Source organism: Ictidomys tridecemlineatus, chromosome 12 (genome assembly GCF_052094955.1).
Source record: "Ictidomys tridecemlineatus isolate mIctTri1 chromosome 12, mIctTri1.hap1, whole genome shotgun sequence".
NCBI classification, from domain to species: Eukaryota; Metazoa; Chordata; class Mammalia; order Rodentia; family Sciuridae; genus Ictidomys; species Ictidomys tridecemlineatus.
In genome coordinates, this window is record NC_135488.1 from 46,841,628 (window position 1) to 46,866,572 (window position 24,945).

At 44.5% G+C, this 24,945-nt stretch overlaps 1 protein-coding gene and 1 long non-coding RNA gene across 2 annotated transcripts in view; one reads left to right on the top strand and one right to left on the bottom strand.

Moving 5' to 3' along the window:
• On the bottom strand, positions 1–19,499 carry LOC144369317 (small ribosomal subunit protein uS5m-like). Its single transcript, XM_078028900.1, has 13 exons — positions 19,341–19,499; positions 19,149–19,242; positions 15,488–15,568; positions 11,276–11,413; positions 10,538–10,663; positions 8,291–8,524; positions 6,666–6,700; positions 4,785–4,875; positions 4,406–4,477; positions 2,468–2,514; positions 2,164–2,221; positions 1,822–1,886; positions 1–116 (listed from the first exon to the last, which is right to left on the bottom strand). The coding sequence occupies exons 6-12, from the start codon at positions 8,481–8,483 to the stop codon at positions 1,837–1,839; spliced, it is 546 nt and encodes a 181-aa protein (XP_077885026.1). The 5' UTR covers positions 8,484–8,524; positions 10,538–10,663; positions 11,276–11,413; positions 15,488–15,568; positions 19,149–19,242; positions 19,341–19,499; the 3' UTR covers positions 1–116; positions 1,822–1,836.
• Positions 18,157–24,945, top strand: part of LOC144369318 (uncharacterized) — a 12,141-nt gene continuing 5,352 nt past the window's right edge. The window contains exon 1 of the long non-coding RNA XR_013428837.1: positions 18,157–19,725. This is a non-coding gene — a long non-coding RNA (uncharacterized LOC144369318). The remainder of the gene's footprint in view (positions 19,726–24,945) is intronic.

The following is a 24,945-nucleotide window of genomic DNA, read 5'->3' on the forward strand; positions in this document are numbered from 1 at the left end:
GAGGCCCCGGGTGAGGTTGAGCATGTTGACGGACCCAGAGACCTTGGCATACATGTCCTTGATGCCAATGAGCCGGCAGATGGTAATGATGGCCCTGTGGCAGCGCAGGCCGTATCCTAGGAGACAGGAAATGGACTGAGCACCTGCCAGCATGCTGTCTTTCGTGTGGCTCTGGGTTTAGGGAATGACATTTTGGCTTCACCACCCCCAGCTGGTGTGACTTCTAGGACGACATTTATTCAATGGTATGTACAAAAATTAAACAGAACATCTACCTTAAACGCAGTGGGGGGGAAACCAGGATATTACTTACATTAAAACTTAAGTGCCTGAAAACTCTTGGCCCTCTGCCCAGGCCAGCTCCCGTGTCCATGCCTGCTTACCATCAAGGGAGACGCCTGTCCTCACCCTCCTAGACCACTCAGCTGCCCTGGCAGCGACACCACTTCCCTCTCCTGGGAACACCTTCTGGCCTAAGTGGCAGCGTCTCCTGAATTGGTGGCTCCTGGAGTGCTTTCTCACCTCCCTGATGGCCTTCAGTGCTGGGGTGGTCTCCTCCCCTCTAGCCACGTGCCCTGCTCTTGGCCACCGGCAATCCCTCCTCCAGAAGAGCTTCAAAAACACAAGCCAGGGCTGGGGCTATAGAGCAGAGCACTTGCCCGGCATGTGTGAGGCACTGGGTTTGATCCTCAGCAAATCAAGGCTCCGGGGCACAACCTCTCACTGGCCATTGCTCTCTGAATTAAACAAAGACATCTGCAGGATCTTCCCCCCACAATATCATTATCTCACACACACACACCGTGCCTGACCCCACTTACTGCACTGTCCTCACATGGCCTGTGCACGAGGGCACACTGCACCTGGGGCATGCACCAGCCTGGAACGTTCTCCCAGACCTTCCCCTCTGCTCCTCTTCCTTCAGGATCTCACTCACACTGCCCCTGCTCAGAGGCCACCTCTGGCCACCCTGATGAAGGTGGCCCTCCTCCTCCTCTTGACAGCACTGAGGAAGGCACAAGGCAGTAGCTCAGTTGCTTAGGGCCTCACTAAGTTGCTGAGGCTGGCCTGGAACTTGCAATCCTCCTATCTCAGCCTTCTGAGTGTCACTGGGATTACAGGTGTGCACCACTGCGCCCAGCTCCTGACCTGAACTCCTGAGATTTAAAAAACTACAGTCAAATGAAACAGGTTCTTACTACAGAACTGCAAGCAAAATGCAAATCCAAATGTTTAAGAATTCTGCACCAAGAGTGCACTGGGTGTGACTGTCCCCATAACCAACACTGCCTGTGGCCTGTCCACAAGACAAGAAAGGCCATTTCTGCTCACCCAGTGCCTCAATGAATAGAGATCATAGAAGTTCAACAGTACTCAATGGTGAGGGGCTGGGGGAGCTCCGTGACAGCGCGTGCTTCACAGGTGTGGGGCTCTGCTTTAATCCCCAGCACCAAATAACAAGCCTAACACCACGACACTTGTAGAGGAACAGCACGTGACTGGCAGGAAGGAACACCGTCCAGCTGGGTGAAGGCTCCAGGAGGAACCAAGTGCCCACTCATCCAACCCGTGCCCACTCATCCAACGGGACCACCTCCACCTGCTCCGCCTGCCTCAGCCACTCCGGGAACAGGCCTGGGCCTGTGCAGCCTGACCTTGGCTTCTTCCCCAGGAGCCTCGCCTTCCTCAGCCTAATTCAGGCCTTCCATCTGTCACTCTCAGGATGAGTTCAAGGAGAGGCGAACAACCCCAGGGGGGAGGGTGGGACTGTGGTGCTTTCTCTGCTTTATGTTCAACAGAGAGTCAGAGCTTTCCAGTTACCTGTGGGCTGTTTCTTCATCTTGATGTGTGTGTCCTCTTATATCTCAAGGAGATGTCATAGAATACTGGGGGGTAAAGCAGACACAGGAGGGTCAGGCATGTGGCTTTAATGTCTGCAAAAGCCACAGAGCACTGGGTGCTGCCCTAAGCAGCCAGCCCACAGGACACACAGACGCTGACCCCACTCATTCTCCTGCCACCCCCCAGGCCAGGCTGTTTCCTCATTTTGCACATTTGTAAGAATGCAGTCACAGCAACACAAAGACACCCATTGGGCATGTCACAGACACACCAGGACACAGTGGCATTCTGCAAATCTTACAAGAAAAGACCCACACTCACTTGTATGGTCTTCATACTGCTCTATGTAATGCAAATAGTGGATGGCTTTGTTCTTTGCCTGAAGAAAGGAAGGAACAAATTCTCCTAAATCTCTCGCTGGGTTTCAAAACTATTTTATAAAGTATTTTATTATAAAAAATTCCACCTATGCACCTTAAAAGATAGGGACTTAGCCACAATATCATTATCACACATACACTGACGATTCCTCCGTGATACGTGACTGTGTGCCTGCAGTGCCCCCATGCGAACACAGAGCTTTTCATCTTCTACTAAATGTTAACAAAGAAAAACATGCACGTACTTTCCTGAAAGCATCCACCCGCTCAGTGGCCTTCCCAATGGCAAAACCTTCAAAAGAAAAAGCAAAACTTATGAAAAGGAAAGCTACTCTGACCCAGCCTGTGCCTCTCCCCAGCTCCCAGTTTGGGCTCTACAGCATTTCATGCCCTTCTTTCAACTGCCCACAGAACACCTGCTCTGCACAACCAGCCATGAAGAAAGCCAGAGATGTGCTCATCTGTTCTGAGGCATTCTACAGACTTGACATTTAGATACATAACATGACCTTTTATAAATCTCTAATAAAATGAAATATACTCAATTTTTAAAATTAAGTATGCTCTATATTTATAAAAGGCAAATGTTTTGGGGCACTTGTGCAAAGAGATTAAAATGACCAGAAGGGATAGGGGAAAAATACATTGTTATAGAGTAAAACTATGATTTCAGTAGAATTTCAATTTTAATTAACCAGAAAAATAAACCTAATAGTTTCCAATTTGTAAATGCTTTACCCTAAGAAATGAGGTCTATCACAAGTTGCAGAAATGCTTCCATTATTTGCTGCCACCATTTATTATTTAATTTGAAAAAAGTACTTTGTTTTAAAATTATACACAGGAAAATAAAATAGGCAAGACATCAAGACATCTGAGGCCTGGGATGAAAAGGGCTTGAATTCCAGTTCCTAGTTTAAACAGAACAAAGTAAACCATGGAAGTCCTAGAGGGAAATATGAGTGGACTTACTTATAATCTTCAAAAGGAGACTTTCTAAGCAAAACACAAACCAGAAGTGACCTAGGACTGATAAATTTGCTATGTTAAGGTTTAAAACTTCTGTGGATTTTAAAGCTTCGATGTGGAAAAAAATTCAAAACTAAGTCAAAATATGATAAGACAAAAAAGGCTCATGTCCTTAACTTACAAGAAGCTAATCCCAATCAATAAAGACAAGAAAACCACCCAATTAAAAAAAATAGGCAAAGCACCTGAACTGACAGATGTCCAAAGGGAAAGCGCAACGGCCAATGAACACGCAAAATGGCGTCGGCACTCTCCTAACTTAGAAAGTACAGGTGTAAACTGGGAGAGACGTTTCAGGGATCATACTGACAATCAGCAAAGTCTGATACTACTCAGGGCAAGGATGGGTGGTACAGAGGGACATAAACTGATGCAACCTTTGAGGAGGAGATCTGGCAATACTTGACATTTACACCCAGTGCGGCAGCAATTTCAAGACATTTCTCCTATTTCTATATTTCCAAAAGTTCAACAAGCTCCATGTACAAAAAGGTCAATGTTATTGTTGTTGTTTGTAATAAATGATACAAATTTGGAAACAATAGGGATTGGGTCAAAAATCATGTCTATGCACACACTGGAACACTAGGAAACCAATACCAGAAATCTGCTTATGCTAACAGAAGACCTCTGAGGGCAAAACCAAGCAAGAAGAGCAAGGTGCAAATTCATGGCTATAATAAGATCTCTGCTAAGCTTTTGATAAAAAGGTAAAGGGAGGTAACATGGACACAAAATTTCAGAAAAGATATTTTTGAAAAGAGACAACAGTAACTGCTAACCATGGTCTCTTACAGCAATGCACTATCATGTATTTTGCTTTTGCTTTGAAATTTTCAAAAGGAAGCAACAAACAGTTTTTCAGTTCTATGTGAACACATTTCAAAAACAAGATGTTCAGTAGGGAAACTTTAAAAGTCTAAAGAAGAAAATTTAAATGACAAACCTGCTAACCCAGGTGAACACTTATCAGTCAGTGTACAGTCTTCTAGTTTTTTTCCTTGCATATAAATGACTTTAAAAAAAAATCATGATTACATGACAAATTTTTAACCAAAATTACTTATTGTGTAAGTAATTTTTCACAATTCTTTAATAGCTATAGAATATTACTTTGGAGGCCTGTGGTTGTGGCTCAGAGGGAGAGCACTCGCCTGGCATGCGTGAGGCACTGGGTTTGATCCTTAGCACCACATAAAAAATAAAGATCTTGTGTCCACCTATAACTAAAAATAAATATTAAAACAAAGAATATTATATTGGACAGCTATCCTGTAACCAGGCCCGATTGAACTTGTTCTAAGTTTTCACTATTATGCACCATACAATAGTGTCTTAAGCCCTTTAAAATACCCAGTCCTCAGATGTAGGCCTGAAGAGCTTTTCTTTCTTTCTCTGAGAAGCTTCGTGGTTTACCACCAGGTTTGTGAGCCCAGACCTCTAGGCGGCTCTAGAAAAAGTGAGACTGGCAGCAGGGCCCTGGCTTCCAGCCGGGCAGCCAGGCCTCTTTGTGTCCAGCGTCACCCCACTCACCTGCAGCTCCCTGCCCATTCCCCACAGCCACCAGGACACGGACTGATCTCTTCCTTCCCTCTTTGGCTGTCATATTGAAAACATTTCTTACCTAAAAAACAAAATGCTTCATCAATAGGACAGCTGAAGAAAACTCTGAGGTAGAGGACGAGGACCTGCTGGCTCAGCCACACAAGGCTTGGTATAGGACCCAGCACCTCCTCCAGTCTGTACGCACAAAAGCAAACTTCCCAAACAAACCCTCCCTCTGGAGCATTTCGGGAACACAATGGAAATAAGACTTTCTCTTCCTATTTCATTGGGTTATTAGGAGAGTTAACTAAGATAATCTTTAAAGGAATTTACAACTACACAACTCAATATACCCCATCTTAATAAATGTACACAGGAAAGAAAACACTATGGATTAAACTTTGAAATAGTTTAACACTGATTATAAGACAAATTCCAGTATCAAAGGTACTAAAATATCTTAGAAATGCTGAAATGCAACGTAAGGAAAAAACTTCGCAGGACTGGATTGCTATGTTAAGGATCAGGCTTAAACAAGAATACAGAATTTGGAAACACCTATTCATTATAAATTTCAGGAAAATCTCCCATTTTTTCAGCCTATTTTAAAGGCCAGGAATTATGAAACTATTAACTAAACTGCTTAAATGACAGTTGTCCCCTTTCCTTCCTAGGAAGAAGTTTAAGGAAAAGGGAGGCTGAGGCCACACTTTTGAATGATCTTATAGGAAACAACCTACATATGAAAGACTCTTTCAGTGGGATTAACTTTCAAAAGCTATGAACTGGGGTGTGTGTAGGGGCACACGCCTGTAATCCATGTGACTCAGGAGACTGAAGCAGGAAGAAGGCAAAGTCAAGGCCAGCCTGGGCAACTTAGTGAGACCCTTCTCAAAATAAAAAGTAAAAAGGGCTGGGGATGTGGTTTGGTGGCAGAGTGTTTGCCTAGCAATGCACAAAGCCCTGGGTTCAATCTCTAGAATTGGGGTGGGGGAAATAACACACAATGGGATACCAACATAAAATACTTGTAAACATATTTTAAAAATTCCATAATATAACTGATATTGAAGAAATAATATACATATTCAGAGAGGCTTTGTCACAAATTTGATATATAAATTATTCCACAATTTGGGGAGGTACTGGGAATTGAACTCAGGGCACTTGACCACTGAGCCACATCCCCATCCCTTTTTTGTATTTTATTTAGAGACAGGGTCTCACTGAGTTGCTTAGGGCCTTGCTTTTGCTGAGGCTGTGGAACTCACCATCCTCCCTCCTTAGCCTCCCAAACTACTGGGATTTCAGCTGTGCACCACCGCGCCCGGCTGTCCCACATTATGAAACACTGATTAAATGCACAGTGCCAGCTCCAAGGAACACTGGCCATCAGAGAACCACCCTGGAAGGGTGGTTCAAGCACACCTGATACAGGATCTGTGAGCAGCCCAGAGACCACTGCCCTAGTCAAACTGCACACTGGCCATAACCTGAGGCTTTCTGCCCCTGCCCCTGCTCCTCCCAACCTGTTCTCTGATTGTGTCCTAGATACAACTGGTGTACAGCTCCACAAGAGGCCACCACATAGCACACTCTAGCTCCAGGAAGAAGGAACTTAACATAATCTCCAAATTCTGTTCCTGAATTTGCCCCTCACAAACCTCAATTTCATAATCCCCACAAACCAAGGCAGCAGTGGGGACCACCAACATGAAGGAACTGAACTTCAAATTGTGTTAATTCCTCCCTGAACTTGAGTCTGTGTCCGAGAGATCACTGTGACCACAGCTCTGCTCAGCTCCTCCTGCCCACCCGACCCCGGCAGCCTCTCCAGAGGACCCTGGGAGTTGAGCTCGGCAGGCCTACCTCGAGTATCCTGGTATCAAAGTCCTCATAGGTCTCTACAAGGAGAGAAGAAAAAGCACACAGATAAGAGCATCCAAGCTGCTCACGTGTAACAGCCTTTCCCAGGTGCCCTCAGACTTCTAATGGGAAGAACCTGAGCTCTCTGGTGCCACTCTCCAGGCTGCGCCCCAGTTCCCATCATCCACGGGGACTGCCTGGCCTGACTTCACGAGCTCAGCCACGGCTCTCTGACCGAAGCCTCCCCCTCTCCAGCTCCCTGCTGCCGGCTCCCGAGGCACAGATTCCTGGAGCACCGACACCTCCAGAGCCTTCGTCGCTGCTTTCCCATCTGGTCTCCTGGGGTCTTCACAGCCTCTCTCACCAAAGTCCCTCAAAGACACCAAAGTCCCTCACTCCTCATAGATCTCGCCAACGTCCTCAATCCCTACACTTTTGTCTCTACCGCCCTCTCCAGGCCAGAACACACGCAGCTGTCTGGTCACAAGTGGCCTGCTGCTGCTGCCGGGAGAGATCAGAGCCTGGCCTACGCTCACCAACTGCGGGTCTGACCCGCTCGCGAACTCCCGGCTCCTCAGGCTCCTCAGCTTTCAGTTCTCTTAATTCAGCCTCTGCTCACCACCACAGCTGTTTCCAACACTCCCCAATTCTCTTGCTTTTACTTATTACAGAAAATCTCAATTACATAATAAAATAGGAGAGCAGAATAAAAGCTTCTGTACCCAGCAGTCGGCTTTGAAAGCGGTCAGCTCAAGAGTCAATCTTCTTTCCTGGACACTGCCAGGGTCCCACCCACTGGGTGATAGTGAAGCCAGTGCCAAGTGCCACCTTCTCATCAAGAAACATTCTGGTGGCCATGTTCACCAATGCCACTATCTGGCTTGATGACTCCTGACCGAAGCTACCAGATACCAGGTGACCTCCCCGCCTTTCCACCCCCATTGCACAGGCTCACCCAAACCTGCACCCTGCCCCTGCTGGCTAACAGCAGCCTGTCTGTCTAAACTCTGGATCTGGTTACTGGGGACCTGGCTCGTGGGCAGGTCCTCTCCCTCCCAGACCTCCACCCTCCTGCACGTTCGCCCCATCCTCTCCAGCCCAACCGTTCCTCTACTTTGAGCCAAACTCCTGTTTGCTTCCTCCTCTCCCACTCACTGGCAAGAGCAAGATTTTCAGGTGAATCTGCCTTTGTGGGGAGGGGAGGCTTTGTTTTCTAATTCAGCCTAAGTGTCCTCAGTTTTTGTTTCATGTTTGCTTTTACGAAGGCTTAGTGACAGCTCTCTGGGGTCTCTCAACTCTGCTGTTAAACAGCACTCCAAGCCTGAGGCCACGTGTTTGGGAAACGCTGTGCCCTACAGATCTATAATGCACACCACCATGTCTAAGGCACCTGCTAAGGCACTGGGACCCAGGGCTTTCCATCCTGTTGGAGGAACACTTCCTGGTTACAGGCCTCTAGTGTCCCACAAATGCAACCGGGATAACAATGTGGAAAGTTAGTCAAAGAGGTCAAATTCTTTTTTCAGAAAGGGTAATCTAAACAGACAAGTAAACAATAAAATTATTTTCAGAAACACTGTAGGACGATACGTCCTCTACCAAAGGCAAGCAAACCAGGCCTCCACTACCTCCATTGGGACCAGGGTCCGAGGGAACGACACTGAGGCCACCCCATGTGTTCCCGCTCCAGCCTCGCTCCCGCTTCACTTTCATCCTCAGCTTCCAGTCCCACTCTTCCCTCTGCTGGAGCATGTCAGCCACCACCTGCTCCTGCTCCTCCTTGCTCCTCTGGGCAATGGTCTGCACGGCTCCATTTCTCATGAGAGGGGCATTCAGACCCGGCCACAAGAAGCCGGAGCGTCCTGAAGGGTAAAGATTATAGGTAAGTGACAACTTCTAAAAGGTGCTCACTCTTCATGTTGCTAAGATGCCAGGGAATGCGTGGACAGACACCAGCACAGTATTGTGGAGTTGGAGCTGATGCGATCACTTGGCAGGTGACCTGGCACTGTCACAGTTTTATGCACATCTACCCTACAGGCATGTGACCCCATTTTCACTTTTACCAAGAGAAACACTTGTGAGGCCTGTGAGCGCTAAGATGTCTGCTGAAACACGACCTGTAACGCAGGTCGGCAACAGAGTCGGCAACAGAGGAACGGCTGAACGCACAGCCAGCAGGTGCCATATCCTGCACAAAATCAAAAGCCGTTGCTCTCGGGCTGGCGATGTGGCTCTCAAGCAGTAGTGCGCTTGCCTGGCATGCGCGCGGCGCGGGGTTTAATCCTCAGCACCACATACAAATAAAGATGTTGTGTCCACCAAAAACTAAAAAATAAAATATTAATTTCTCTCTCTCTCTCTTAAAAAAACAAAAAAACAAAAAAACGTTGCTCTCCAGGTTCTGATGTGGAATGATTTCTAAGACATGTTATTATTATTACTTTTGGTTCTGGAAATTGAACCCAGTGGCGTTCTACCACTGAGCCACATCCCCAACCCTTTTTATTTATTTTGAGACAGGATCTCACTAAATTCTTGAGGCGGGCCTTGAAACTTGTCATCCTCCTGCCTCAGCTTCCCCAGTCGCTGGGGTTAAGAAGTTTGCCACCATGTCCAGCCCTGAGACCTCTTATTGGGTTAAAAAAAAAAAAAAGCAGATTATACAACTGCATGTACCATATAGTATAATTATCTTTTTCTTTTCTTTTCTTTTTAAAGAGGATATCTATTTCTTTTAGGGAATTGATACAAAAGCGCGCACCAGCACACACAAAAACAACTGAAGGAAATACCAATATGAGACCAGTGGCCCCTCAGGGGAGACAATAGGAATGTGGACGGCAGGAAGGACATCAGGGGCTTTTAGTTTTCTCTACACTCTGCGTTTTTACTGAGAAGGTATGCATACAATTTTTATAATTTGAAAAAATAAATTGTAGCCAGACACAGTGGTGCATGTGAGCAGTCCCAGCTAGGTGGGAGGCTGAGACAGGAGGGAGGTTTTAACCTGCAAGTTCAAGACCAGCCTGGCAAGACCAGATGGCAAGACCTGTCTCAAAAATAATAATATTATTATTATTAACATTATTAAAAATAAATAACAAATGCTTAAAAACTAAAACAAGATACAAGTAGTAAAAGCACCCAAGCAGATGTGCAATCTTAGAAGTGCAGCACAAGGTGCTTCCTTTATTTCTGAAAGGTTGTTAGTATCAAAAGCGATGAGTCTGCACAACAGTAAAAATAAGCCAATTCAAGTTCACCTGTCCTATTTTTGCTTTCAAAAGCACAAGTATAAACAATCACATCAGCACGTGAAGGACCAAGGCCAAGTTCGGCCCACCAGCTGATTTGTAAATAAAGTTTTACCGGAACACAGCTGGGCCTGTCCAACCATGCGCTGTCCAGGGCAGTTTCTGTGTGACAGCGGCCCAGTTGAGTAGCGGCAACAGGCCCTGTGACTACAGATCTGCTCTTGGTCACTGTCTTCTCTGGGCAGGGGAAGCCTGCCAGCTCTCTGCGAGCTCCACCTGCCTGCACTGGGCTGTGTGCAGCACAGGACCTATCACAGCTGTGCCCCATGGAGTACGTGACACTCTGGGGCAGCTGGTAAGCCCCCTGGTTGGACTCTAAACCATGGATTCTTATGCACTTAATGAGAATGTTTCCAGTTTGCCAAATATCCATAAAATCGGGGGAAAACACTTTAAAAGCACATAGACTCTTTTTAGAACAAAGTTTGCCGTTGGGCCCCCCCAGGCCTCCCTCAGACCCAGCTTGCTTGCTATTTCTCCCCTTCCCAAGATCATCAGTTTCCCACCCCAAGTTCAGGACCAAATCTGAAAACTGTCAAAACAACCAAACACGTTTACCTTCACCAATGACCTGACCCCTGTTCAGATCCTTCCTTCTCTTTTTTTTGCTTCTTTTGCCTCTTCCTTTTCTTGCCCCAGCACCAGTCTCTGCTAAAGCACCTTTCCAGAGCTCATCTGCTGTCACTGTAAGGAAACGGGGTTTTTAAAAACTCTGTAGTTGTAAAGCAAAGATCTACACTCTCCTAAGAATAAGAAAGGCCACAAAGCCCAGCTTCATCCATGTCACTGAGGTAATGAAAATAAAATAAAATCATACAGTGAACATAAAACATGATTACATTTGGAAAACACAAGAGGAGACAATTCCACTTTGTTTCCACAAAAGATGGCTAACATTAAATCCCAGTAAGTCCCTGACCAGTAAGTAGACTTGCTTCCCTGATGTCTGCCAATCACAACTCAGGTCTCAGTAGTGACGTCTCTTGAACTTCTCCAAATAATATGTCCTAGCAAAGGCCCAGCTAAAAACAGTAAGGGCCTTCTTGGTGTGACTCTAAATCAGCAGGGTATCTGGGGCACAATTCAATACTTCTAGGCCTTGGGTGCCCCAAATGAGGGGCTCAGATAAACTAGTGCTCTCCAAATACAGCTGTAGCACATGAGATAATTCTAGTTGCATTTTTAGTTGAATAATCACTAAAATGTTAATTCGTTTATGACAGAAGAAAAATTAAGATAGGAAAGCACCCCTACTTTCCTGTTGCAGGAAGTGGAAGTGTGTGCCAGTCTACCTACATTTAGTGAAGAAGCTGTAGGGTCTGTACTGCTGGCCTGACCGGCTGGTGGGAGGAGAGATACAGCACTGTGTCTGTAGCGCATGGCTCAAGCTGGTGAAGTGTCAGCTGTCTCTGGTTCCCTGCAGTGACAAAGGGCCTACAGAGAGATGAAATAAAACCAAGTTAGATGCTCCCTAGCTGTGGAGCTGCCAGCACCAAATAACTGTGACTTGATGAAAATAAGTCACTAAAAATTCTAATCTTTTAAGAATCATATTTTGAGGACAATTGTTATTTAAAAAATAAAACCAAACTTTTAGGAATGAAAGCCACCTAAATGCCCTTCCTAGAGAGGTCATGGTTCATTTCCACAGTGGATGTCCCAGTCTCAAGAAAGCTCTGTACAACCAGGGTTTCTGCCCTGCATTACCCAGCCCAAGCTCCTGGGCTGCTCTGGGCAAATGGCGCCCTCTGCTGTATGAAGCTGGGCAGTGGACAGATGAGGAAAGACCTTCAAGTGAAACTGTTCAGAAGAACAAGACTCAATGTGTAGAGGGTACCCTGCCCTTTATGTTCAAAACATAGGGAAGCAGGGAAGGCATGCTGTAGACAACTCCAGAAGATCACGCAAGACACTGAGGAGCGGCTGCCTCTGTGGAAGAAAACAGGGGCATTTAAGGCTGGATGTGAAAGACCCGCATTTTTGTATTTTGAGGGATTTTTTTTTTTTAACCACATGCATCTATTACTTGAGAAAAGGTTTTAGAACAGCCATGTCTGAGAGGAAGCCATCTGACCAGTCCCAGGGATGGCGGTGTCAGGTGAGGAAGAAGGCAGAGGTGACAGGAACAGGTGGTGATGAAGGAGTGGGACAGTGCTGGCAAGATCAGTGCATGCACAGATTCTTGAGCTCTGTGCTTCACTAGAGAAGTGACAGGATTCAAACAGCCCTGGAGGGAAAGTGGCCTTTAGGGTATTGGCTTGATAAACACAAAACAAAAACATGACAACAGCTGTTTTCAAGTCTGAGTGAAGCCATGCAGAGGACAGTAACTGCAGATTCATCAGCAGCATCAACCATGACTCACAGGACCAGAGAAAGAAAGCGGGTAAGGACAGGGAGAGTGACATCTAAGGGTGGTAGGAAGCCATCGAAATAGTTCCACTGAATACAGAGACCCAAACACAAAGGGATAATCTTTGATTACTGGACAGCACTTAATACGACCATTTTGTTTCAAATGTAGGCCTATGAGATAGATTTGCCAATGCCACAAGGTACTGGATGACTGCATGAGATTTCAACACTAATTTCCATTCCAGATGATTTGTTCACCTGTGGGGAGGGAGATCGCACCTAGCACACAGATGTCCTCTAGACCTGTAGCCCACCTGATGAACTACCAAATAAAATGTAGCCAGAAAACATTGGGTCTTCATTTGTTTTTAAGTTGTTGACGGATCTTTATTTATTTATATGTGGTGCTGAGGATCAAACCTAGTGCCTCACATGCTAGGCAAGCACTCTGCTACTGAGCTACAACCCCAGCCCTGGGTCTTCATTGTTTAACAAACCAGAACTTTATCATTACAAATCTCATTCTGCTATACACAGCCTTTCTTGTAAACACCTTCATCTGCAACACATATCTAATATTAAAACATTTCATCTTGCTCTGTTCAGCATTATAATCTTTAATGTAGTTCAAGAAGTGTAAAAATTATTAACAGATTTTTTTGGAAAGACTGAAATATCACTCATAGCTAATAATGTACCCAGCCTAAAAGAAACCAAATGTCAAAAATAAAAAGAAATCAACTTTAGAATTTAGAAATAGCCACTTGTTTTTTGTTTGTTTGTTTTAATGGGAGGCAGGGAAGAACTGGGGATTGAACCCAGGGCTTTGTACACATTAGAAATAGTCACTTTTTCTGGGTGCATGGCACATGGCTGTAATCCCAGTGACTCAGGAGACTGAGGCAAAGGATTGCAAGTTCGAAGCCAGCCTTAGCAACTTAGTAAGAACCTGTTTCAAAATAAAACATAGGTCTGGGATATAGCTCAGTTGGTAGAGTGCTTGCCTTGCATGCACAAGGCCCTGGATTCAATCCCCAGCACCATCAAAACAAATAAACAAAGAAAAAATATATCAAAAGGGCTGGTTATGTGGCTTAGTGATAGGGTGCCCCTCAGTTCAATCCTCAGTACCACCAAAACAACAGTCAATTTTCATGCACACTTGTATAAATGGTTTTGCTTACATTGTGTCACACGATTTTTTTTTTACTATTTTATTTACATTTTAGTTTTCGGCAGACACAACATCTTTGTTTGTATGTGGTGCTGAGGATTGAACCCAGGCCGCACCCATGTCAGGGGAGTGCGCTACTGCTTGAGCCACATCCCCAGCCCCGTGTTATGATTTTTTAAAGAAGAAAGTTCAGTAGTTCAGGCTGAGTCACGTTCTGAAGCTCACTTACAGATCACAATCCACCTCACTTATCAACTCTGTTCTGATCCTTTGAGTTCTTATTAAGTTTAGGTCATGAGACCCCAGACTCAGGAAGCAACAACCCTGCAGCCTAAAGTGGGATAGGCCAGAACCCCTCAGGTGGGGACGGAGAGGCCCCCAGGGTTCTACCTCAGCACACATCACGTTCCACACCAAGAACTCCTTCCTTCTCACTTGGGTCTCTTCTAGGAAAACTGGTTGGTGAGAGATTTTAGAAAATTTATTACTATGTTTCTGACTGATTTGTTGCAGCATTTAGAAAAATAGAGTGATAAGGAAAGCAATCAACTTCTTAAAAGTCAGGCAATTATTAATTTCAGGAAAAAATGTAACAGTAGAATACTACCTAGCTCCGCTCTGAATGTGCACATAATTTAATAACAAAAACAATGCCCAGAGATTCAGTCCAAACTCGGCTTCTACCTATACTGGAAGAAAGTAAGGGTAAGGATAGACTGTTACATCTCCAATTAGCATAACAATGTTGTTTAAAGAAGACTCAACATATTTAGAAATATAACCAGAGGAAGGTGAAAGAATTAGTGTCCCTAGATGATGGGAAGGAGCAGAAAAGGACTAGGAATGAAAGCTCTGAGCCTTTTACGACCTTTTGGAAACTCAATTTTTTTTTTTTTTACTTCCGGTGTGGAGCTGGGGATTCAATTGCGGGCCTTGGGCACCCTAGGCAAGGCTCAACCTCTGAGCCCCACCCCCAGCCTGAAAGTTAATATTTTAAGGAATAGCACAGCAACCTGCAGTGAGGACAGCTATCCCTATCAGGCCCTACACCAGCTCAGGTCAGGGCAGTGCCTGGCACATGTTAAGGGGAAAATGAGTTGTTTATAAATCAGTGAGTGAATCAACCAAGCAACAAATCAAACTGGTTGATTCACAGTGGGTGTGACAGGTCCTAGGAAATCTGCCATTAGGGAGAAAGCCCTGTCAGCTGGACTTCTCCCAGGATCTCCAAGGCCTCTCACAGGTGGGTCTACAAGAGGAAAAGGCAGGAGACCCACAGGGAAGCCCAGCACTCAGGAGTCCCAGAAGCTCAAGGTGAAAGGGCCAGGCTTCCTTGCACAGCAAGGTTGGCCTGGACTTCCCAGAAGGCAGCTGAAGAGAGGCCCTGCACTATGTCAAGGAAGTCTGTGTCCACAGGAGGGGGCATCACAGCAGCCAGAAAGCTCTGGGACCAGCCCTGCTTCACTGGCTGTGTGATTTCTTCATTCTTTTTTGGGGGAAGGTACTGGACATTGAATTCAGGGGTATTTAACCACTGAGCCCCATCACTAGTCCTTTTTATTTTTATTTTAAGACAGAGCTGGCCTTGAACTTGCAACCTCCTGCCTCAGCCTCCGAAGTCACTGGGATTACAAGTGTGCACTACTGTGCCTGGCCTGGCTGCATGATCTTGAACAAGTCACTTGGCTTCTCAGAGATTCAGCTTATCATCTCTAAAATGCGAATAAGCTCATGAAAGCCAGTGTGAGGGCTGAACAAGGTGATATGTTTCAAGCCTAGTGCACAATACCTACTCAAAAATGGCAACCATTATTTTTTAAAGCCTTGAACTACCACAACTGCACTCATAAAAAATTTGAAAAATACTCAAGACGGTACAATACCATCATCAAGGACATGCCTTGTCCATTCACATTTTCAAATCTACAGAAACTCTTATTAAATCTTATGAGAACAGATACTTCCCAAATGAATCTCACCATTGCTGAGAGTGGTCTTCAGCGCCAAAATAGAAGCTGTTGGAAAGGTGTTCAGGGAAAGCTGCCAGCACCAGAAATGACCTGTCAATTAAAAATAAGTAAATAAATATTTTTTGGTTCCAGTGCTGGGGTTGAACCCAGGACCTGGAGCCTGCAGGCATGTGCTTCATCACTGAGCCACATCCCCTCTTCGTTTTTTGAGAAAGGGTCTCCCTAAGTTGCCCAGACTGGTTTCCAACTTGCAATTCTCCTGTCTCAGGCTCCCAAGTTGCTGGGATTACAGATGAAGGCCTCTGCACTCAGCAAAAAGTGGACTTGTTTTATGGTGTGGGCAATAGAACCCAGAGCCTCACATATGCTGGGCAAGTGCTTTACCACTGAGCTATGTCCACAGGCCTCCAACAAGAATAAATAAATTTTAAAGATACATTCCTACATGAAGAGGGACATTTAAAATAATAAGGTGAGCCACCTACTGTGGCACAAACCCGCAACCACAGATACCAAGGAGGCTAAGGCAGGGGAAGTGCAAATTCAGGTCTCGAGATATAAAGGGTCGAGGATGTGGCTCTGTAAAGCACAATAGGGTGCAATGCCCAGTACCCCAAAAATAAATAAAACAGTAACATTCACAGAATAAAACCATCCACAGAATTAAAGAACTAAGAGAAGTGGACGAGTGATTTCCAGGCTTAGTGACCACTGGCCAGGTAGCTGCCATCATGCTGCACCTTCTCTTCACCCTCCCATCAACCAGGCTTCATGCTTGGCAGTCACCTTAAAAATCCCTCTGCCGTGGGCCACACCTCTGCTGTGGTCCTGCTGCCACTTCTTTGTTCAGGCCTTAGCATCACTCAGACACAGGTTAAAGGTTTCTTAATGGGTCTCCCACCTCTCCCCTTGTATTTACCACCTTTCTACAGTAAGAGGCTTCATCAATTAACAGCCCTGACATGTCCTTCCCTGGCTTCCTGCTGCCAAGTTACAAATTCTGGGCACAGCCTGCAGGACTGCCACATGGCCCCAGGCTTCCACACCAGCCTCCTGCTGCCCCTGCCCCACCCTCCCCATAGCCATCCAAACACACAGTTAGTCTTGAATTCGCTCTCATACACTTTTGTATATGAGATCCTGGATCCACCAGATCCTGGAGGCTGAGCAGCTCTTGTGAAACCTCCACCCTCTGGAGCCCCCACAGCACCAGGCTGACTGTACCTCCCTGTGTAACCCTTAATACAGTGTGGTTCTCCAGGACAGACTTAGACAGCATTTGTGGGCAACTGGTTTTTGGCAGAGGGACCATGACCATTCAATAGGGGAAAAGGAATGTGTTCAAAAAATGGTGTTGGAATAACAGGGTGTCAACCCATAGAAGAATGAAGTTGGAGCCCTACCTCACACCTTATGTACAACTTAATTCAAAATCGACTAAAGACCTGAAGGTAAGAGCTAAAACTATAAAACTCCTAGAAGAAAAACAGAGGTAAATTATCATGACCTCGGGTCTAGCAATGTTTCTGAAACATAACTCCAAAAGTACAAGTGATTAAAAGAAAAAAAGAAAAAACCCATAAACCAGACTTCACCAAAATTTAAAACCTGTGTTTCGGGGATGGGGATAAAGCTCAGCTCAGCGGTAGAAGAACCAGCATGCCTGGGTTCAGTCTCTAGCACTACAAAAACAAATAAACAAAAACCTTGTATGCCTCAAAAAAACACTATCAAGCCAGGCTTGGTGGTGCACACCTATATTCCCAGCAGCTCTAGGGGCTGAGGCAGGAGGATTGTTGAGTTCAAAGCCAGCCTTAGCAAACCCCTAAGCAACTCAGTGAGACCCTGTCTCTAAAAATATATATATAAACAAGGGTTGAAGATGTGTCTCAGTGATTAGGCACCCCTGGGTTCAACCCTCAGTACAAAAAAAAAAAAAAAAAAACAAAACAAAAAAAAAAAACCAAAAAACAAAAAACCCACAAACTATTAAGAAAGTTAAAAAACAACATATGGAATAAAATTCTGCAAATCATACATCTGATTAGACATCTTTAGAACTCCTTACAATTCAATAATAAAATGAAAACCCAATTTTAAAAGAGCCAAAACACTTGAACAGACATTTCTCAAAAAAACATGTAAAAATGGCTAATAAGCACATGAAAATACATTCATTATCCATCAGGGAAATGCAAATCAAAATTTCAAATTAATACCATTTCATACTCACTAGGATGGCTATAATCAAAAGAACAGATAATAAGAAATGTTGCTAAAGAAAAATCAAAACCCTCACTGTACCCTCAGGTACTTTGAAAACATTCTGGCCATCCCTCAAGTGTGGAATTACCATTTTATCCAGCAACTCCATTCCCAGGCACATACTCAAGAGAAAAGAAAATAGACACACAATGTAAAAACATGGCATGCTGATGTTTACAGCAACATTAGGCATAATAGCCAAAAGATGGAAAACAACCCAAGTGTCCCTCAACTGAAGAGCAGATAAAGTGTGGTGATGGACACGTTACAATTCAGCCCTAAGAAATTCAGGATGATACATGTTACAATGTGGATGAATCTTGATGACCTTGCACTAAATAAGCCAGCCATGTATGTGGTTCTACTTATATGAAATGTCTAGAACAGGAGAGCTAAGCAGAGTGGAAAATAGATCAGTGGTGGCTACAGCTAAAAAGCTTCCTTCTTGGAGTGATAAAAATGTTCTAATTAGATTATAATGATAAATGCACAGGTTTGTGCAAATATTGTGCACTTCAAATAGATGAACTGTATGGTATGTGAATTATAGTTCAATAAAGCTAAAAAAAAAAACAAAAAAAAAATAGTTATACACAAGAAGACAAAAAAGGGGGGGGGCGGGGAAACACACTTTGGTGTCAGGAATTTTGGGTGCAAAAACCTATGTCCCTTGCTCAATCTGTGTGGCTCCCTCCACCACCTGTATGAAGAGTGTAATAACAGAATCTACTCCATAAAGGGACTGGGAAGGCAGTGAGGGAAAACGCATGAACAGAGGAAGACAGTGGCTGGCACACAGTTTAGACTCATGAAGGAAGACAGCCTTGAAATCCTAGGAGATGGGGGAAGAAAAATAAAAGGGAAGAGACAATCATAAAGACAAAAGAAAAGAATATTAAGGTCAGATTTTCTGCCAAGATTGCTGGTGAAATTTTTTGCTGCAAAATGAGTTACCAAAAAAAAAAAAAAAAAAAAAGAACTTTGAGGGTTTTAGGGGGCTCTGAGTTCCAGAATTGGAAATGCTGAACTGTGGACTTAACAACAAAATAGGGTAGAGAAGGCAGGCGGCGGCCACGCAGCGGCCCTGGAGCCAACCTTAGGCAACACAGCAGCAGGGCGCCTTCCTAGGGTGCGCACAACCCACCAGGGCCCGGGGGACAGGAAAGGCGACACTGCGGGCTGACGTCCGAGTCCTCCGTCTCTGCACGGAGGCCACCGGCAGCTGGAATTCAGCTGACGGAGGCCAGTGCTCTCCGACTCCACCTGGACAACCACCGTCACCTTCAGAGCCCCGCGGGCGCCTCTCAGCCCCGAACCCGGTGGGCATCACCATGTGACCCGGGGGTCGCGCCTGCCCGCCGGGAAAGCAAGGCTCGCCAGTTCCCTCCTCTTCACCGAAACGAACCGTGGAGAACCGACTGCACTTCACGTCACTTCACAGCCAAGCGCCCCGACGCCGAGAGGAAGGAACCCGCGCAAGGTCACCGAGCGGTCCCGGGCTGGATGGGAGAGACGCGGGACGCTGCTCACTTCCCTCCGCCCGGACTCCCGCAGGCCCCGGCGACCCCCGGCTGCCGCGCCCCCTCCCCGCGCTCACCGGTCGACACACCGCACAGCGCAGGCAGGCGGCCCTCAGCGCGCACCGCCGCCGCCATGCTGAAGCGCGAGCCGCGCCTCCTCCCTCCGGGGCAGCCGGTCCTTCGCCTGCCGCGAGGCTCCTCGTCAAACGGCGGGCCCCAGCCCTGGGCTGGAGGTGCGAGAGCCGAGGACCACGCCGTAGCCCATATCGGGTTGGAAGGATTATCCGGATGGGCCACAGGGTAGGTTGGGTCAGGCGTAGCCGCGGACAGCTCCGCGGGGTCCTCGCGCTAGGGCCCGGGGGCGGGGCTGGGGCGGGGCCAGCCCGGGGCGCGGGTCGGCGAGTTGGAGGCGGCCGCTTGTGAGCGCCCGGGAGGTCGGGCTGGCGCAGCGAGCTCTCCAAGGTACCCAAGGCCGGGACCCACCAAGTGTAGGGAGGATCCACAGGGTGGATAAGACAGGGTGGAGAGATGGAAACCCGCTCCAGGAAAGCCCTGGAGTTTGGAGATGAAGTCCTTTGCTCGAGTTCACAGGCATTTCTGCATTTATTCTGATTCCAACGTGTGGCCGTCACACACGCGTGTCCCAGGGTTTTCCCGTGCATCTCAGGCTCCGCTTGATGCAGTCTGTTCTCGCACAAATGATGCACAAACCTGCCACAAAGGACGGCAGGAATGTGTTGTGAGAAACGGACTCCTGCTCAGATGGTCTTTAACGATGGATCGGATCAGGGTTAGAATGTTGAGATATACAGAAAAGTAAAAATCGGGGCAGAGCCGACCAAGACTGACATAGTTGGCTTGGGGTTGTGGCTCAGCGGTAGAGCACATGCAAGGCCTTGGGTTCCATCTTCAGCACCACGGAAAAATGAACAAATGAAACAAAGGTATTGTGCCCAACCACAACTAAAAAGTAAATGTTAAAAAAAAAAAGTGACACAGTTGTTGTGCACTGCTGACCTTTGTGGCTAAGTGAGACAAAAGCCAGTTCAGTATGGACAGCCCAGGTCAGATCGGTGGCAACTTTCTGGTCTGTGTTGTGGTCAAGCCTTCAAATGCTGTAAGGTCACTAGCAAGTTTGTTTTTTATTTTGGTTGGCATGTTGTTTATACCTAAATAATTATACATTTGAAATAATTATACATTCACAGGAAGTTGCAAAATTAGTACAAAAAGATACCCATGCACCATTCACCCAGTTTCCCGAAATGGTAATATTTTACAGAACTATAATGTGAAAACCAGGAAGTTGGCATTGATGCAACCCACTGAGTTTGTTCAGATTAATCAGTTTTGCATGGACTCATCTGTGAAAGTGTGTGTGTGGAGTTCTATGCAATTGTAGCATAAGTAGACTTATGTAACCACCACCACCACCATCAATGTACAAAACTCCTGTCTCCACAAAGATCCCTCCTTTCACCTGTAGAGACACTCATCCACCCTCCCACCATCTAGAAGATGGCAACCACCAATCTATTCTTCATATCTATAATTTTGTAAACTTGAGAACATTTAGTTATTACCATCCTACTCACAAAAGAAGAAATTCATGTGTTGACATAAGATGAATAAAATTTATTTATAGATACCATTCAAATGTAGAGAGAAGAAATTGAAATAAAATATGTATTTCATTAAAGATTAAACTGAAACAAATACAAAAATAAAAAATAAAAAAAAATAGATGGAGTCACATAGTGTGTGATGTTTTGAGTTGGCTTTTAGACTGTTGATGTCTATTCAAGTTGTTTTAGTTTCTCACTTTTATTACTAAGTACTTATTATTACTGCCATTTGTTTAACCATTTGCCCTTTCTAGCATATTTGGCTTGTTCCCAGTTTGGGGCTATTCCAACCAAAGCTATCATAAACAATCATGTACATATTTTAGACATTTAAACCTTAAAAATTGTAGCAAATACATGTAAACTTTACCATCTTAACCATTTTAAGTGTGCAGAACAGTGGCATTAAATAAATTCATATTGTTGTGCTATCATAATCACCTTCTGTTCATAGTATTCATTTGATCTGTGCTGGGTGTGGTGGCGCACACCTGTAATCCCAGCTGCTTAGGAAGCTAAGGCAGGAGCATCACAAATTCAAGGCCAGCCTTAGCAACTTAGTGAGACCCCATCTTGAAATAAAAACAATAAAAAGAGCTAGTGATACGGCTCAGTGGTAGATCACCCCTGGATTCAATCCCTAGCACTGGGGGAAAAATTCTTTACATTTTGAAAAACTGAAATTGTACTTACCAAATGTTAACTCCCCCTCCCTGTCTCTCAGCCCTACCATTCCCCTTTATGTCTCAAGAAGTATGCCTACTCTGAGTACCTCATACAAGTAGAGTCACACAGTATTTCTCCTTTTTCTCGTTGATTTCACTTCAGTAGCATTTGGCAGAATCGTCCTTTAGAGATCAATAACATTTGCATGCACATGCGTGTGCACACACATATAACTCCATATATATGTCATGTATATAGCTGTTGCCTATATATAACTCCATCCCTGTGGTGTTTATATAGTCACTTGTCAAGGGACAATTGGGTTATTTCCACCTTTTGTCTATTGTGAATAATGCTGCCATGAACATGGGTGTATGAGCATGTCTTTGAGTCCCTGCTTTCAATTCTCTGAAGTGTATACCAACCCCATACCTATTTCTGCATGGGCATAAGATTTCATTTCTCTGGAATATGCCAAGTTCTAAGATTCCTAGATGTATGGTCAGTATATGCTCTGTTTTTAAAGAAACTGCCAGCTGGGTGCCGTGACACATGCCTGTTATCCCAGTGGCTTGGGAGGCTGAGGCAGGATGATTATGAGTTCAAAGCCAGCTCAGCAACTTAGCAAGGCCCTAAGCAACTCGGTGAGATCCTATCTCTAAATAAAATATAAAAAAGGGCTGGGGATATGACTCAGTGGTTAAATACCCATGGGTTCAATCCCTGGTATTAAACAACAAACAAAAAAACTGCCAAACTGTTTTTTCAAAGTGGTCTTAGCATTTTATATTCCCATCAGCAACGTGTAAGAGATAGATGCTCTCTGCATGCTCACTAGCATGTAGTATTATCACCATTTTAAAAGCTGTTCTAGCGGGTATATAGTGACATCTCCTTAAGGCTTTAATTTATATTTCCCTAATAGTTAATAACACTGAACTCCTTCCATGTGTGTGTTTTTTTCTTAACCATCTATCTGCATATCCTTTTTGGTGAAATGTCTGTTTGTATGTTTTGCTCATTTTCTAGTTGGATTATTTGTTTGTTTGTTTTTCTCTTTTTCCCCCCAGTACTGGGGATTGAACTCAGGACCACACACATGCTAGGCAAGAGCTTAACCACTGAGCTACAGCTCCAACCCTGATGATTTCTTTTACTGTTCAGTTACTGTTCATTTCTTTATTTATTCTAGGCGATTCCATTTTCAAATAGATAATTTGCGAATATTTTCTCACAATCCACAGTTTGTCCTTTCATTCTTTTTAGCAAGGCCACTTGGCCATTCACCAAGCAACAGGTTTTTATTTTGATAGTCCAGGTTATTAATTTCCCTTCATGCATTGTGCTTCTGGTGTCGTGTCTAAGAACCATATCCCTAATTCATGGTCTAAAGCTTGTCTCCTGTTAATTTATAAAAGTTTTGTAGTTTGGGGCTTTACACTTAAGTCTTTAATCCATTTTATTTTGTTTTGCTTTATTTTTGTAAGATGTGTGAGGTTGAAGTCGGCTTGCAGAAGGGTTCAGACAAGCTAGTCACTTCCTCCCCCAGGAGCCAGGGGTCCCCTTATCCTCATTTCTACAAAACTGCCTCCCACAGCCACTGCTAGTCCACTCTGCACCCACATGCATCCCCATGTTGCCCAGTGGGACATTCTGTGTCTTCCTTTTATAAACTGCTGTTGAGCTCATCTGTCATTGTGTGGTCAGCCATCCACATGGCCCTGGAGCCATTTTTAGTGTATTCCCAGAGCTGTGCAACATCATCACTGTCAATTTTAGATCACATTCATCACTCCAAAGAGAAACCCCCATACCCTCTGCCACTCCCCTGATCCCCATCTGCTACCCCAGCCTGAAGCAATAGCTAGTCTACTTTCTATCTCTATAGATTTGCCTCTTCTAGAAAATCCCTATCAATGCAGTCACACATGGTCCATTGTGGCTGGCTTCTTTCACTTAGTATAACATTGTTGCGGTTTACCCATGTTGTCGCAGGTATCTGTACTTCCTTACATTTTATGGCTGAGTAACATTCTGTTTGCTTGGATATACTACATCTTATCCATTCGTCAGTTGATGTACATTTGGGTTACTTTTGCATTTTGTCCATTATAAATAATGCTGCCATAAACATGCATGTACAACTTTCGTGTAAACATGCTTTTGCTCTTTTAGATATGTACCTAAGAGCAGAATTGCTAGGTCACATGGTAACTCTGCCAGACTGGTTTTCAAAGTAGCTGCAATATTTTACAGTCCTACCAGCAGTGCTTAGGATTCTGATTTCTCGCCAATAGTTTTGGAGTTCAAGCATTGCTGTTTTAATCTAGTTGTCTTTTATTTTCCAGTTTTATTGGTTCTTTGAATATTTTGGATATCAGCCCCTTATTGGTACATGATTTGTAATTATTTTCTTCCATTCTGTAGGTTTTATTTCCATTTCTTAATAAGTATCTTTTGAAGCACAAAGACTTGAGTTTCAGTTGTGTTTTTCTATTTTATTGCCATTGCTTATGCATTTGGTGTCATGTCTAAGAATTTACTGTCAAATCTGAGGTCGTGAAGATTTGATCCATGTTTTCTTCTAAGAGTTCTTACATTTAGGTCTTTAATCTATTTTGTGTTCATATTGGTGAGATGTGGTCCAACTTTATTCTTGTGCATAGGCCCTCCAAATGTTACATCATCATTGGTTAAGGGAAGGGAAAAAAGAAAGAAAAAGATAAGGAGAAGAAAGGAAAGACTATTTTTTCCCTATTGAATGGTCCTGTCATACTTGTTGAAAATTAGCCATCCATAGACATGTAGGTTTACTTCTGAGCTCTCGATTCTATTCCATTGATCTACAACATCTGTACCACACTATCTTAACTGCTGTAGCTTTGTAGTAGGTTTCAAAGTTGTGAAGTATGGGGTTTTCTACTGTGTTCTTCTTTTTAAAAGTTATTTTGGCTATTCTTGATATCTAGCAAACCTAGTAAATATTAGAATCAACATGTCAATTTCCGCAAATAATACAGCTGGGATTCTGATAGAGAGTGCTTTACTGTATAGATCAGTCATCTTGACAATAGCATGTCTTCTGACCATGAACATGGGATGTTTTTCCACTTCTTTTTTATAACTTCTTTAATTTCTTTCAACCAGTGTGTTTAGCTTTCAGAATATAAATGTTGCACTTCCTTTTTTATTTTATTCCTAAGTATTTTGTTCTTTTTGGTGACATTATACATGGAATTGTTTTCTCAATTTCATTTTTGGATTGCCTGTTGTGCATGTACAGAAGTAGTAGTGATTTTTGTATATTGATCTTGATTCTAGCAATGTTGTGGGACTCTTGTATTCTAATAGGTTTTAGTGGATGCTTAGGATTTTCTGTGTACAAAATCAT